The sequence below is a fragment of the Nicotiana tabacum genome, chromosome 6 (genome assembly GCF_000715075.1).
Source record: "Nicotiana tabacum cultivar K326 chromosome 6, ASM71507v2, whole genome shotgun sequence".
Lineage (NCBI taxonomy): Eukaryota > Viridiplantae > Streptophyta > Magnoliopsida > Solanales > Solanaceae > Nicotiana > Nicotiana tabacum.
The window spans coordinates 216,941,874-216,959,282 of NC_134085.1; the positions used below are offsets into that span (position 1 = coordinate 216,941,874).

A 17,409-nucleotide genomic window follows, 5' to 3' on the forward strand; every position below is an offset into this window, starting at 1 on the left:
TCCTCTCACTGCATAAGTCCCTCGCGAAAAACCTGGAACTCGGGATCCCGATGATAGATGTCAGACATCGCCTGATGTTTAGCACGATACTGCTGATACTTTGACGACATCTTCTTATAGAGGCCCGTCTTTTTCCGTTCACGATGCTCCCTCTCTACCTCCAAGACGAGGGTCTGACAAAATAGAAGGGCAGAGTTAGAGAACAAAATACACAACGCCGACTGTCACACCAACCTCACGACAAAAAGAGAAGAAAAAGGAACCTACCTGCAAGGCCATACCAGTGACCTTATGAGATAACTCCACGTCGCTCGTCGCTCCAAGCATCTCGCTTTCAAGAGTGGCACATAGAGGAGCAAGGGCCGACGCAACCTGCTCGCTGTTCAGCATCAAGTTGTAGCTCCCCGGGACTACCACATGACGGTTAGACCCGTCCATATTAATCTCCACATGGGTGGCGACCCAAAAATTCAGTAACATCCTCCGGGTCGATATCTAAACCCGAGCCGCCACCCTCGATACGAGGTCCTCCAATATTAGATTATGCGCCACCTTCAACGGAGCGTGCTGAACCGGCTCCCAGGCCAATTTCCTCCACTCGGGGAGGCCTCCCCGACAAAATAGCATTGGCCATAAACACAGGCACTGGGGCTGTCCGGGATGCTCTGCTGTCGTCGGCTTCTATAGCCACACCCTTTCCCAGCTCCAACCTTCTCCTTTTCCTCTCTAACGGCTCGTCACCGTTATAAGATTCATCAATGGGATGGGAGGCCGGTACCGACGAGGCTTCTTCCGTCACGGCCATAGTTTGAGATGGATCTCCCAGTTGAGTAAGTTGAGGACGGCCCCCCCCCGAACAGACTCGTACAAAATAAATTGCGTGTCCGCAGTAGCAGTGTCTTGTCTAAAAGCAGGAACTGGCGCCCTCCGTCTAGAAACTCCCCAACCTATCATCACAAAGGGTCATACTGATAAGTAGAGTCGCATGGCCAATGAGGCAGTAGAGCAGATATTTACCTAAGGAAACCCTAGGGCTATAATATTGCACGAAGCCAGACCAAGTACGAGTTTCCTCCGCATGTGGCAACAGGCGAGCTACCCAGCTCTTGAGACCCGCAATGGGGCGAGGCGGACGTACCATAGCTGGGAAACGATGAGTGAGCAAAAGTTACAATAATTACAAAAAACAGGGGGAAATAATGAACGACGATACTTACGAGTTCCGTTCCATCGCTCCGAAAATCTGGCAGGATTAGAAACGACGTGTTCGGTCTTGATAAAGAAGTACTTGTGCCAAAACTTACGGCTCACCCGGTCATCCGTCCCGACCACCAGCCTTTTTGAACCACGAAGTCTCAAATGCACCATGGTACCCCTGAGGAAGCCGGACGTGAATAAGTGAAAATATGATGGACGGAAACGCTGCATTCCGCCAACTCTGCATACTTAGTCAATAGCAGAAGCACCTTAAGCGTGTACGGCGAAAGCTGAGCTGGGCAAACATGGTAAAATCTGCAGAATTCTTCCGCTAGAGGGAAGAGAGGAAGGGTGTAGCCGATCACGAAAGGATATTGGTAGAAAGCATAGTACCTAGGCTTGTGGACATCAACATAATCTTTCCCCGCCAGAATCATCTCTATATGGGCAGGAATACCATACTTTATGCGGAGGTTCGTCTCAGAAAGTGCGGGGTTCGGAGTAGAAGGCGAATCTGTGAGGAAATCATTCCGAGATAGGGGACGGCTCGGTAGTAGCACCTCTACCGTAAAAGGGCTATCACCCTCTTCTACCTCCACCTCTCCGCTGCCGAAAAGAGGCATTGTGGTTGACGGGGTGACTTCAGGAACCTCTTCATTAGCACGACGAGACCTTGGCATAGCCTCATTTAAAGGAGTAGCGACACAAAAAGGGGAAGATAAAACTTCCGTCGAAGAATGTAAACGGAAAAAAGAAGGTGTAAGAGCAAATGAAGAAGATTGAGAGGCTGTCAAGAGGGAGTGGCTAAAGTTTTTCAAAAAATCAAACCTTTCGGCTATTTATAGAGTTGGATGGCGCCAGAATCGTGGCAACAAGCTCAAATCAGCGCTACAATCAAAACGTCAAATCGCTAGGCCTTGTCTCGAAAATCCGCATAATAATGACGCACGTAAAGCTGACATCACCCCCGGGCAACGTGTACTCTACAGTGCTCTGCTGGGTGTGACAGCCATCTCTCGTTGGCCGCGTCGCAACATTCTTACGGGTCAAATTTCTCCCAATGAAGGCAGAGTCCGCTCATCGAGGACGCACTCGGTCGTGACCCCGACGAGCGGAGGGACTAACTGTATGGGTCTGAATTTGACCAACCGCGACCTGCAATGAGCACGACAAATGGTCGAGTACCTACGAGTCGACGCCAAGAAGGATACAACCTCGGCGGTAGATTAAGCCCATCTAGGGGATGTCGAGAATATTCCTCAAGGATCTCTTGCATGTCATTTCTATGGGGAGGGGGAGGTAATTTCCGAATATATAAGAAGAATGAGAGCCTTGTAAGGAGGGAGGCACACTTTGTAAAACTTACTAGCCTTGAATGAAAAGAAAATTAACAACTCTCTTCTCTCTATTCTTATCATCCTAGAGTTTATTATCTTCAACTACGATTTACCCCTTCATCTTTGATTGATTTATCCAAAAAGAGTCTAACATCTTTTGAGTCAAACAACTAGCTTATAAGTTTAGCCAAACACCCTCTTATTCACCCTTATATCCCACACAAAACAACACATAAATTTCTGCATAAATTATGTTGGAATTATTATGCTCTCAACAAAATGGAGAACCAAACACTGTATAATTACGTATATGCAAGTATAAGAATCTAACCAAACGCAGCATTGCTTGTGCAGAATTTTATTGTTGGAAACCAAAGGAGCACTTCACTTAGTAATTGGCGTGGTCGCCGTCACCATCAACCGAATATAATCGGACACAAAATGAAATATTAGATCCTTTTGTCCGTACATTCCACAACCCCACAAGCACGGCTTTTGTCTACAGTACTCAAAGCTTGTGGTCTTTACTTAGACTCTAACGACTCAACAGTATCCTCCCCCAATAATAAATCGACAACTTATTTGACGAAACCACTCTGGTATTTGCCAATACCATTCATCCACTTTCCCTCCTCTCCTCCTATCTGGGATCCTTCCACTTCCCAATAGTAATACAATTTTTCTTTACATCTGCACAACCATTTTATTTACTAAAGAGAGAAATATTGAGATAAAACACCCTATCACTCGATCTTGTGCAGCTTAGTACTCTTCTTTTTCTGTCTGAAAATTAAGTAAATTTGTAATAATGGGGAGAGGAAGAGTGCAACTGAAGAGAATTGAGAACAAGATCAATCGACAAGTCACCTTCTCAAAAAGACGATCTGGTTTGCTTAAGAAAGCTCATGAAATCTCTGTGCTTTGTGATGCTGAGGTTGGTTTAATTGTTTTTTCTACTAAAGGCAAACTCTTTGAGTATTCCACTGATTCTTGGTACGTCCCTTTCTATTCTTCTGTCTTTGTAATTAATGTCTTTTGTGTTATTTATGTATATGCTCTACTCAGTTTTCTTTTCTTGATCTTTAGTTCTACACCCCTATTTCTTGATCATTTAATAGTTTTCCTTTTTTAAAAAAAAATTCTCTTCTCCACGTTCTTTTTATTTTTCAGATCTTCGCTTTTCGTTGTTTTCCTTCAATTCTCTTTGTTTGATTGGTTGAAGTTTATGTTCTATACACTCTCTATTTCTTGACTGCATGCATAGTTTTATTAAATTTTCGAGGGCTTAAACCCATTCTTTCTCGTTTCGTTTCTGACAGAAGCATTGCCATAACAGATCTATTTGGAAAAAAAAGAATAGTGCAGAATTATAAGCTTAATTAATACTTGTCTTTTGTTACTCCTTATGTTTTCTCAACCCTTTATGCCTTTTTTTAACGATCTACCTGGCTTTGATCTGATGAGCCTTAATTACCCCTACACCAACACATCACCTAATTATTTAGGAAAAGCTAAGTAGCTGAATATATACTTCCATGCGCACCTTAGACAACTGGCCTGGGGAAGTGTAGAAACAAAAATGACATACTTAGAACTGGAACACAAGTCATTTCAGTTACAGAAAGCAACTGCGTTTATGCGAGGCTAATTAATCTGTGTTTCTCTTTTATAATTCAGTACTTGAGTCCTGTAAAGGCAAAATTAAAACTCTGTAATAGGTTTGATGTCAAATATAGTCTTCTTTTTGAAGCCAAGTACTCTCTATTTAACTTTAAATTAAAAGGCACGATGTACTCATAGTCCAGTGGTTCAGTCTTTTACACAATAGTCTTTCTTGTATTTACCGCGGGGAATATGTGGGGAGCTACAAGCATGCACTAAAAGAATACTTAATTAAACAAGTTCATTTCATGAAAGTATATAGCTTTAGACGATAACAAGAGAAATGAACTTGAATATATGAGTTTAGAATTATGAACATTTAACTTTTTGCAATGGAGGGAAAAACTATTTATGCAAACAATATGAAGTTAAGCTTAACTTATTTATAAATTAAACCTAACTATTAGAAGGTACAAGGTCAACAGCTCTTCATGTTTTCTGTTGGATTTTGCATTTATTAGTGTCGGTATTTGATTTACGTAGTTTAGTGGTAGAAGAAGTCTTGTCACAAACAAGTTTTTACAAAGATCTCAACATAAAGTAATTAAAAAAAAAAAACTTAAAGTAAGAAATGCATAATAAATACTCATAAGAAAACTTAAAGTAAGAAATGCATAATAAATACTCATCCGTCATAATTTAGATGTTTTTTTTATTGGAAACTTCTTTTGGAGAATTCAAATCTTTTTACCATAAAAATGGTCTACGCCTTTTAATATTGCAAAAGCATTGAATTGTGTTGATATTCTGGGATGATTCTACGTATAACGTAAATTATTCATTAAGACTATAGTGCTAGTAATAACATGTGTAGAACGATCTTCCTTTCTATTTATATAATCTTCTTATAATTCTTCTTTTATGTATTTATTTCCTTGTTTCGCATTCTATGTTTAATACTATAATATTTGATAACCTTTCTGAGATGGAAGAGAATATGATCAAGCACCGTTTATTATTAACCACCTGAAATCCATACCTCCAACTCAGTCTCTTGGTGTGTGAACAAGTTAATGAGATCATAATGTTTGGATTATAATACGAGTATTAAATAATGATAAGATTATTTAATGGATATGCTTTTATTTGGTAGATATTTATTTAATTAGACAAGAATGTTACGGGTTCGAGCCGTGAAAACAGTCTATTACAGAAATGCAGGATAAGGTTGCGTACAATAAACCATTGTGGTCCGGCCCTTCCCCGGATCCCGCGCATAGCAGGAGCTTAGTGCATCGAAGTACCCTTTATACAAAAATGAAATATACGAGATATAATATAAAACATGTATTTAGTTTGATAAACTAAAGGGATAAACTTTTATTTTTCAGTTTTAATTTTGACTTTCTCAAAGGACTGTGGGAGGAGGAGGACATCTTTGTCATTTGCTAATTATTTTTTCTCGGAATTAGTACTTCCTAGTATTGTTATCTCATATTGATTATTGTATTAAAATAATACAACAATTATGGTATAAATAGTCGCAGCACCACTTACACTAAATATGAAATGGGTTTTATTCTCTCTGCCTGATTCTAACTAGCTAGGGGTGTCAATGGATATTTGAAAACCGACTAAATCGATCGAACCGTACCTTACTGAACTGCTTTTTAGGTTTTTTTAAGAAACCGTAGGTTTTTATATAAATCTATAACCGCACCGATAATTAGGGTAGGTTTTTATTTTATAAAAATAAACCGAAAAAATATCGAACCGTACCGAATAAATTTTACATGTAGAAAATATATTTATTTAGTAAGTTTAAAAGTAATAATGTATTAAATTTTCTTTGGGCCTTGAAATTATGAAAACTATTATAAGCCAACAAGTAATTAAACTCAAAATACTAATTCCTAAATATGTTTCCTTTCATATAATTTGGATTTATCTTTTTGAATATTTAATCTTCTATAGACTTTATTCTTGAGTCCCAGCTTGGTATATCTTTCAACTCGTCTGATTTATATTTTCTTTGCCTTTGTTTGATTTCTTTTACGTTGTTGTAGAATAGTTGATGGATCTGCTCTCTAGCCATCTCTTCCTTTTTTTTTTAATTCATCACCCTTTAAACAGTAAAAATGTCTAGAGAGTTTTGCTAAGTCCTATAAAGGAACGTATGTTATTGTATTCTACTTCTACTGGTGAATTTTACATGATATAAAAAAAATACCGAAAATTAGCCGAACCGTACCGATACCGTGGGACGGTTTTGAAAAGTCTAATTTTGGTTATATATAATAAAATAACCGAAAAATTGGTATGGTACAAATTTTATAAAATAACCGGTCGAACCGAACCATTGACACCCCTAATTCTAGCTAGTTTTCTTTTGTTGCTTTGCTTTTTTTTTTTTCCGAAAAAAATAAGTACCACATTTTATCCCGGTATGATTAGGGGTGTACAAAGTAAACCGACAAATCGCACCAATCCGATAATCCGAGTCAAACCGAGAAAAAAAACCCGACTATGGTTTGATTTGATTTGGTTTGGTGTTGGAAAAAAAAACCCGACCATAATTGGTTTGGTTTGGTTTTAACTAAAGAAAGTCAAACCGAAACCAAACCAACCTGACATTATATATATAGAAATTTTAGATATATTTAATATATAAATATACTTATTGTGATGTAATTTATAAATATTTCTTAAAAGAATTCATAATTTTATCTTTTGAGGTATTATTTCAAGATTGGACCTAGAACTTTTGAATGTTCCAATAAGTTTTATAGCCATTAAAATTAGTAAATGAAATAGTGCTAACAAAGCCCAAACCAAAATCAAATCAATACTAATGCTAATAAAAGACATTCAATTCAATACTACGAACGGGAATGTATTGAATATCTATTTTTTGTTTTGTATTAATTTAGATAAAATGTATAACCTATTTTTATTTTTTCTTTAGCGTTTAGTCATGTAATTAATACTCCCTTATTAGTCTACTTATTTTAGCATGACTTAGTACTTTTAGATTATATTTATTTTTATTATGGCTTTTTAATTAGCAATATTTATATTACATAATTTTATTGTTGAATATTTTAGGATAATGCCGTGACATATTTCATATTTTGTATTATTTTCTTGAAAAATACTTTATATAGTTGTATCTTACTAGGACTAAAGAAATATTTTGAGCACAATTTATATGTTTTGTTCTACGAAGATTTTACCGGGAAAAAAAACCTGAAAAAATCCGAATAACCCGAAAATCCGAGAAAACCCGAGAGTGAAAAACCCGAGTTTTATTGGTTTGGTTTGGTCTTTAGATTTAATAACCCAACACAATTGATTTGGTTTGATAATTGTAAAATCCGAACCAACTCGACCTATGTACACCCCTAGGTATGATCATTCCTTATTCTTAGAATCAAGCTTGTTTTTGATCCTTTGAGGATAGAAAGGATTGTTTTTTCTCTTGTTTCTCCTTCGTCACCTCCTTTTTATTTTCTCTCTCTTTTTCGTGAAACCCTAGGGCAGATAATGACAGGACGCAGTTCCCCAACTTACCATGTAGCCCGAGTTCTGGGGACCTTTGTAACCCAACTCGCGTTGTTCCATCCTAATTGCAACATACTCTAGTTGATTGTTTGAGTTTTTGATTCCTTCTTTTCTTTTCGACGTCTTTGTGTTTCTAAATTTTACATCATGTTCTTGAAACTTCTGAGTGGTCTGTGTATATATTGCCCCGAGATGTTTTATTTTGTGTCTCATACAACTGACACTAGTTGTATGAGGCTCCTTTTTGTCTCACAAATTTGTGGACCCCAATCTTACACTTCTGGATCCACAGAAATTTGGCTCCACAAAACTGTGAGACAGAAAAATTGCCTCGTACAACTAACACCAGTGGTATGAGACACAAAATAAAATTTTCCATATTACCCCTAACAATTTTAGGCTGTACTACTTTCCTTTCTTTTTTGTGTATTTTTTATATGACAAATCTTCTAGAGTTTAGATATATAGGGGTATTTTCATAGAAAAATTAACCATATGACCAATGATTACCCATCACCAAGAAAGGGACAAAGTTTCTATCATAGATTTAGTCACTAATATCCAAAAGAATTTAAGTTATATACATTGTTCATAACTTAATCAATAATATCTCACGATATTGTTTTTCATTACTCCTATCCCAACTCTATCCCCTCCCAAAAGAAAAGGAAAATAAAAAAGAATGGGCCCCGTAGGTAATATTTCAAAGTCGCCTTAGGTTTTAAGGTAAGCAAACTCTAAGATATTTTTGTTTGGGTAGGTAAAAGAACTAGGAACAAGAATGGACCTTAATTTCCTAATGATGGTGGGAACAACACTTTGTTTGTTTGGAATCTAGTTAATGTCATACTTTTCCTGACCCTTGGAAACAATGGCATCATGAAACGATTTTCCTTAGGGAACATACTGGAAATATAGTGTATTTGCAGAAAATATCGATGGACAAGTGCATAAAGGAACACTATAATGGTGGTGAATTATGCTCTGAACGGACGAGGAGTATGAATAATGACAAGTGACAACATTGCTGGAGAATTGTTTACGTTGCAAGTATTCAAGGGTATGACCTAGTGATCAATTTTAAGTAGATGCAAAATTTAAAAAAAAAAAAAAGGTCCAAATCTTAGTGGCGACAAATAACATTAGATAATTCTTCCGATTTGCCTAAGCATTGGTTGCCAACATTGTCCAGTATCTCTGCTGGAAGAATGTATTAGGTATATGGTGAAATAGTCGTGTGGAATAAAAAGTTTGACACTCTATTATACCAGAATTTTAGTAGTTTCATTTTTAAATCAACATCTTGGGAACTTTGTTACACAATTATTTGCTTTTGCAACATCCATCGTTGATTACCCAATTCTGTAAAATTCCCACCCTTTATTTTAAATCATGTGCAAATGCATTAAATCTTGTACTGATATAAATTTCCAAATCGATGGTCTTATTATTACCCCCATCTCTTTTAATCTGGTATCAGCATGGAAAGGATTCTTGAAAGGTATGAAAGGTACTCATATGCTGAGAGGCAGCTTACTGCTACTGATCATGAAACCCCGGTATGCCAAAATCTTGATAATTTTTTAGTATTTTGCTTCCTATAGTGGACTTAGTTATCAAATTTTGGGAGAAATTAATGTTGTGCAGGGGAGCTGGACTTTGGAACATGCTAAGCTTAAGGCCAGACTTGAGGTTTTGCAAAGAAACCAAAGGTATATACTACATTCCCCAGAGTGATCAATTACTGTATTTGATATATCAAATCTCCTCCAGAAAATTGACTGGCATATATTTATATTTAATCCCGTGTTGATAATTAAATTACAGGCATTATGCAGGAGAAGATTTGGACTCATTAAGTATGAAAGAGCTTCAGAATCTTGAGCACCAGCTCGATTCTGCTCTTAAGCACATTCGATCAAGAAAGGTAGAAAAGCACAGCATTCATATTTATAGTTTTAAACATCTCTGGAGTTTAATTTGTTCTAGAAACCTTTTAATTTGAACTGAAAAATCTTTTGCTTGTAGAATCAATTGATGCATGAATCCATTTCTGAGCTGCAAAAGAAGGTGAGAAGCTTGTGATTTTCAGAGATTAATTTTCTTAATCTCCTTGAAACGCAATATTGGGTAATCTCATCAACATAATACACTGGTTTCAAGCTAGTGTTTATGATCCACAATCCAATTTCTATAAAATTAAAATAGGGAAAATTTTGTTTGCATGATCAAAGGGGAGCCAGGATTTCGGTATTATAATTTCTGAATTTTAGAACGACAACTTCAAGTGCTAATAACTGAGTTCTAAATTTAATATTTGTACATATTTAAAGAATTTCTTAACATAAATAAAAATAAATGGGTTTGGCCGAACCCGCATGCGGGCTTCTACCTTCGCCTTTGTGCATGATAGCAACAAGTTGAGCTGTAACATTGTTTTTGTATGGCACAGGACAAGGCATTGCAAGAGCAAAACAACAATCTCTCAAAGCAGGTAGTAATTATATTTTTAAAATGTCTACATCTCAATCCAAAAGAAGGGCATTTGTTGTAACTTTAGAATTGCTTGAAAAGGTGAAAGAAAGGGAGAAAGAGCTAGCTCAGCAGACTCAATGGGAGCAACAGAGCCATGATCATCTCAACTCATCTTCATTCGTTTTAACACAGCCCTTGAGCTCTCTTCACCTCGGGTATATATATATATATATTTATATATATATCATCTATCTTACTGCTAGCTAGCTTTCAATTTCTGTCTTAGAACATGCTTATTAATTATGGAAGTGCCAGAATCTCATGTAGCCAACCATTTCATTAGTTTTGTCAAGTACCAAAAACTTATGAACGCGTAATATATAACGTTGATCGGACGTGAAAAATGCAGGGAAGCGTACCCGACTGCAGGAGACAACGGAGAAGTGGAAGGATCATCGCGGCAACAACAACAAAACACTGTGATGCCGCCATGGATGCTTCGCCATCTTAATGGCTGATACTAATTTAGTATAAGCGTGAAGCGAACAATATTATGCTATGTTTTGTCTTCTACGGATTAGGAAGAATATGTACATATATGTCATCAAACAAACACAACTTTTATCCTAATTAATTATTTATATTTGGTGTTGTATTACAATATCCAAAATATATATAATGTAGTACCATATCATCCTCGCCTTGGATATTTTAGGCTTTTAACTTCTTATGACTACTATTTAGTTTATTTGTTCCATGCATTTGGTATTAGTTTATCTAAGTAGTGTATGTATTTCCTTGCCTTCGTCAAAGGTATATATGGCATGGACTTTCTTGACAGATTGCTGCTTAATAATTAGAGTAGATTTTCGACAGCAATGGCTAAGCGAGTACTGATTGTTTTTAAAAATATATAGTTTCATCAAACATAAAGGAATAAATTAAAGATACTATACATATATAAAAATATATATATCTATAGTGTGTGCGTGCACGTCGATAGATCAAAAGCATAGATTTCGAAAGGGCTTTGATTAACTCTTCAAATACACGGCTCCATCAGATGTTGGACAGGTACACCTTAATTCAAGAAGGGCTCAGTGATTAAAGGGATCCATTTTAGTCCTGAAGGGCAACGGATAGAGGCGGAGCTAAAATTTTGAGTTTATGATTTTATTCTAGAAAATGATGTTTATTAGATTCTGGATAAATTATTTATACATATATATTAAGTAAATTTTTAACACAAATATGAGGTTTAAGCCAAAGCTACAGGGTTTTGTTGACTCGTAAACACGACACTAGCTCCATCTCGAGCAACTAATTTTTTCATGTTTCCAGAATATTACTACTCCTTCCGTCTCAATTTATGTGACATTTTATTCTTTTTAGTTTGTCCCAAAAAGAATATCATTTTTTATATAAAGAAACAATGTATTCAAAATTCTTACTTAACCTTAATGAGATGTTTTTTACCCACATTATTCTCGATAGCATATTTTAGACCATAATTTTCAAAAAATTAATTTTTTCTTAAATTCCATGTCCGATCAAACGGTGCCACGCAAATTGAAACACATGAAAAGTACTAATTACTATTCGAATTGACCATTAGGGACTATCATGAAAGACATTGACTACTATAGGTACTGGTTTTTGTCCAAAATGGTCCGTGGTCACGTCTCTTATAGCCTGTTTGGCCAAGCTTATTTTTGGCATAAAGTTTTTTTTTTTTTTTTGTCAAAAGCACTTTTGGCCAAAAATTGAGGTGTTTGGCCAAATTTATGGAAGGAAAAAAATGCTTTTGAGGAGAAGCAAAAGCAATTTTGGAGAAGCAGAAGCAGTTTTGGAGAAGCAGAAAAAAGTAGCTTCTCTTCAAAAGCACTTTTTTGAGAAGCACTTTTGAGAAAAATACACTTAGAAGCAGTTTTATAAAGTTTGGCCAAACACTAATTGCTGCTCAGAAGTGCTTTTCAAACTAATTAGTCAAACACAAACTGTTTCTCACCAAAAGTACTTTTGAGAAAAGCACTTTTAAAAAAAGCACTTCTCAAAATAAGCTGATTTTTGCAGCTTGGTCAAACAGGCTAGTTCAAAATCTATGTTACTTATAGTCTGTTTGGCACCAAATTTCAAAAATCAGCTTATTTTAAAAACAAATACTTCTAGGTCCGAAAAAACTTGATCAAACATACTATTATACTTATCTCCCCCATTGTTACCCATGTGAAAAATTGACTCCAGCGGTGGAGAAGAGTTTACCCATGAAACTGAAATTTATGTGACCTATAGACATCTCCACTGGGGCATTCTCCGGGTGGGTGGGGGTTGGGGCATTTAGGTATTGGACACAAAGAAGACAATGAGAAATGCATGCAAGTCATGATTGAAACAGTAGAATATGGAATTTCGCCGAACTGGTAGCTCTAAATTTCCTAATCCAAACAAAAGAACATAAACAATTTTTGGTTTTATGTGGTCGGGCGGACATCGAGGCTGTTAAAGCTTGACATTCTTGGAACTAGACTACAAATTTTGGAAAAAGAGAATGAACACTATTTAATAAAACTACAGCTTGCAAATAAAGTTGACTTTTGCCTGCTTCCTCTTAGTTGTTTTTTTTGGGTGATAAATTCAACAAATTGACTCAGTATCCTACGTATGTGGGACTCTACCAAAAATTTAGGAGTATGTGGCATTACATTTGAGCTTAAAATAGTTTGGTATAATTACGGAGGAGGGGCAATCACATTGAACAGAATTGTCGTAAAACTACTCCATCCACACCTTTATTTATATTATATATGTTCCTAAATCAGCATTCATGGATTTGTACCAATATAAAATAGAAAAAGATTACGAATTGTAATCTTGTGATACCGACCACTAATTAATCTTGCCCACGTTTGGCTCTTAAGACTAAACAGCTCCTCACGCCTTTGCCAGATAATCAAAAAACAAGATAATCTTATTCCTTCCAGCACCTAATGTTAAAAAAGATTCGTGAAAAATTCGAAAACCATTAGATTAATAATGTGACAAGCGAACAAGTCCTTAAATTTTATTGAATATGAATTGTTTTTTACTGTGTCACAAGAACATTACAACTGTTTAAAATCTGAGCACTCCAATATTCTGCCTTTTAAGTTGTGACATCTTTACACAGAAGTTCTTGTTTTCATTTTCTCTGAATATAAGATGTCATATCACTAGAACCCACTCTCTATATTTCATCAAAAGGAAAACCCAATTTTCTCATTTTAAAATGTCAAACAAAATGATATTGAGTCCAGCCTATGAAGGAACCTGTTACTATCTTCAATCCATATTATTTGTTTTTTAAGTATCCTTGGATATCTTTAAAAAACATATAATAGCCTTAATCATAATAGTAATTATTTAAGTTAGGGGTGTAGGTTGGTTCGAATTTTTCAATTATCAAATCATACCAATTGTGTCGGATTATTAAATCTAAAGACCAAACCAAATCAATTAAAAGTCGGATATTTTTATCTAGATTTTTCTCAAGTTTTATTTCATGAAGTCTTCATAGTTCCAAATATTTCTTTAATCCTGGTAAGAGATAACTATATAAGGTGTTTTTGAAGAAAATAACAAAAAATATGAGATGAGCAATGGTATTGTACATATATTAAAATATTCTACAACAAAGATAACAAAATCACATACAACAAATATTATTAATAAGTCATAATGAAAATAAACATAATCTAAAATTACTAAGTTGCTAAAATAAGTACGACTAATAACTACTACTATTATTTACTTAACTAAACACTAAAATAAATAAATTAAGTGGCGCATTTTATCTAAACCATGGAAAGCCTTAAAAATAGATATTTAACACTGTTGTCATTCCTAGTATAATTGAATTGAATGTCTTTTGTTAGCATTAATATTAATTTGATTTTGGTTTGGGATTAATTTGAGTTACTAACATTTCTGGAATATAAAACTTATTGGAGCATTCAAAAATTATAAGTTCAAGCTTGAAATAATATGTTAAAAGATAAAATTATGAAAAAATTTAAGAAATATTTATAAACTACACTATAATAATATTTTTATGTATTAAATATATTTAAAACTTCTATACATGTAATATCAGATTGGTTTGGTTTCGGTTTGACTTTTCTTAGTTAAAACCAAATCAAACCAATTATGATTGGATTTTTTTTCCAACATCAAACAAATCATATCAAACCATAGTCAGATTTTTTTTCTCGATTTGACTTGGCTTATTGATTTGGTGCGGTTTGTCGGTCCCTAATTTAAGTTACCATTTATCTTTCTTTCAACTATCGACTTAATAAATAATATTGAAAAAAATGATAATGTATAACCGCTCTCAAAATAATAGTAAAATATATATATATATATATATATATATATATATATATATATATATATATATATATATATATATATATATATATATATATAGACACACACACACACATATATGAATACAATCTGTTAAAGGATTGTATTCAGAATATAGATAAATGCATGTTGTATATATACATCTGCTGAGTACATATGACTACAACCTGTTCCACTAATTAAAACAGTAAGGATAAATTTTGGAAAAGAAGCGGAGTAATAAATGATTCTTATTTTTTTTGTTTTAAAAAGGTTTGCCCCGACAACTAATTTTGGACAAAATGAGTAATGCTTGGGTGAAATTGAAATGCATATTTCCTCCCTCAGATTTGACTAAATGTGACAACATTTAATTCAACAACTAGTCAGTACCGGTCTACTCCAACTTCATGCTAAGCACGTCAAGGAACTAAGAAGCCCACCTATCCCTTTGGAAAATCCAAGATAAAAACAAATTCAATTAAAATGATTGACATGACCTCTAAGCCATTAACTTTGGTCACAAGACTCATAACATATATATAAATTCACACCCTTCTTCCCTCGCATCTTCCAACATATTCCAAATCACATACACAACTTAGCACTAAACTTCCCACAAACACCACAAATTTTCCTCTGTTTCTTTCCTTTCCTCAAAGCTATTTTTTGAACAAATTAAAGCATCAAAGATGATGCGTGTACGTGTAAAATTACGAGGATTTTGCATGAATCGAACTGTAGTCCATGTTCGACCCCGCGGTTCGCCTTGTCAACCATACAAGAAGACACTTAGTTTGATCAAATCCGATGATAACAAGTCTGAATTTTCCAGCAAAAATAGCATTGAGATGAACTACAACAGCGACGAATCTAGGCCGGATTCTGACACTAGTAATAGAGTCATGGTTGTGGTTGATCAAAGTCTTGAAGCCAAAGGTGCTCTTCAATGGGCGCTTACTCATACTGTTCAAATCCAGGATACCATTATTCTGCTTTATGTAACCAAGCCCTCTCAACTATGTATGTAAATTTTTCTTTTTTAACCCAAAAAAACACCACATTTCTTTCATTATACTAATATCCTTTTTGTTATTTATATGTGTAGGTGAAAACACTAATCAGAGGGCCTATGAACTTGTTAACTCCATGAAAAGTATGTGCCAAACAAAGAGACCAGGGGTGAGTTGAGTTCTGAAATTGCTTTGCATCTGAGTTTTTGATTGATTGGATACTGAAGTTATAAAACTATTGTTTTCACCTAAGAAAGCTGTAGAAAATGTCCAAGTGGTGTTAATTTAGATGCAGAGGCCAGAGTCAGCCCAAATATGTCCGTACCAAATCACATGGAAAGTTACTAACAAACCTAACTAATTAGTGCTGTAAAATATTTCTAGTTGGCCTAAGCCAACTGGCTAAGTCTTATTAGGAAAAACAATCTTTTTCTCTAGGCAACATTTCCACACTACAAGTAAACTCCTAGTACTTTTTTTGGCTTCATGTTTGCATGTGTTTATTTTCTACTAAGAAATTTGTCTCATTATTCAATCATTCAATCAGCTGAGGGTGAGAGAGAGATAGACAGATAGGTAGGGAGAGAGAAATGTCAAGAACAAAATGCATTTGATTTCAATCTTGATGTTAGTTAAATGCGAATTCAGAATTTAAAGCCAATAATTTTAGAATAAATGTTATCTTAGTGCTTATTGCTTGCCAAAAATTCTACTTATACAATTGGTAGGTCATCGGGTTATTCAAATAAGTCATGTTTTCTGTGGTTTTCCCATGTTACAACTTCCGTACCAATTCGATCGATTTTACATTTTAATTTTTTCTTGCTTATGTAAACTTGGTTCAGAGGCGAAAGCGATGAATTCAATTAAACCCACAAGACCAAACCTAAATCTGCTTCGGCTTTTAATTGTGATGATTTGTGTTTTAACAGGTCCAAGTGGAGATAGCAGTACAAGAAGGGAAGGAAAAAGGTCATGTAATTGTTGAAGCAGCCAAGCATAGAAAAGTCTCATTACTGGTGTTGGGACAAAGAAAAAGATCGATAATGTGGCGCCTACGCAAGATTTGGACAGGGAAAAAGTCAAGAGGCAGAGTAGTAGAACACTGTATTCAGAATGCAAAGTGCATGACAATTGCTGTGAGAAGGAAGAGCAGGAAGTATGGAGGATATCTCATTACTACTAAGCGTCACAAGGATTTTTGGCTCTTAGCTTAATCCAATTGTTTTACTTTAATTTGATTCAATGTTTGGATTTATGGTAGTAGTAAACAAAATCTCTGTACGTAGGACTGAGCGAATCTTTTCAGTTTTCATTCTGTTGTGCTGGCACGAAGCAAGCATCTGCTTTCTACATCAGAAAATGAATTGTACAAAACAAAAAAAGTGAGAGGAACTAATTTTAGTTGGACATAGATGTTCTCTATTCTTCTGATCAAGAAATAGCATATTCATTGCCTGCTTATTTGCCTTATGATGAAAGCATCAAAAACTTCTGTTTTGATCGTTCGTTCTTTCAGATCTAAATCCTTCTAAACTTAAGCTAATTTTAACGTCGTGGGATGTTTCGTATACCGAACTGCCCTTTCTTTCTGTGACTTTTCTAAAATATATGTTGTGCAAACATGTTAGAAAGACATTTGTATGTCTGATTATTTTTACAGGAACACAATGATGATACGACATATAATATTATCAAGAATCTAAAATGCTTTAATTTGAGCTCCAGAAAAGATGACATTTCATATTTAAACAACAAGAGGAGACAATTACATACCCAAAAAAATATGTCAAAGATCCTTCCAGTGTTGTTCAAACAAAACAATAGAAAAAGTGTTTGTC

At 35.0% G+C, this 17,409-nt stretch overlaps 2 protein-coding genes across 2 annotated transcripts; both read left to right on the forward strand.

Annotated features, from left to right (window-relative positions):
- Positions 1 to 3,147: 3,147 nt before the first annotated feature.
- Positions 3,148 to 10,879, forward strand: LOC107815093 (agamous-like MADS-box protein AGL8 homolog). The gene is given in 8 exon segments (NM_001325944.1): positions 3,148 to 3,527; positions 9,178 to 9,256; positions 9,345 to 9,409; positions 9,525 to 9,624; positions 9,726 to 9,767; positions 10,150 to 10,191; positions 10,272 to 10,387; positions 10,582 to 10,879. Coding segments are annotated over 8 exon segments (738 nt in total). The 5' UTR covers positions 3,148 to 3,342; the 3' UTR covers positions 10,691 to 10,879.
- Positions 10,880 to 15,128: 4,249 nt separating this feature from the next.
- Positions 15,129 to 17,020, forward strand: LOC107815092 (uncharacterized). Its single transcript, XM_016640608.2, has 3 exons — positions 15,129 to 15,578; positions 15,664 to 15,737; positions 16,501 to 17,020. The coding sequence occupies exons 1-3, from the start codon at positions 15,248 to 15,250 to the stop codon at positions 16,783 to 16,785; spliced, it is 690 nt and encodes a 229-aa protein (XP_016496094.1). The 5' UTR covers positions 15,129 to 15,247; the 3' UTR covers positions 16,786 to 17,020.
- Positions 17,021 to 17,409: the final 389 nt, after the last annotated feature.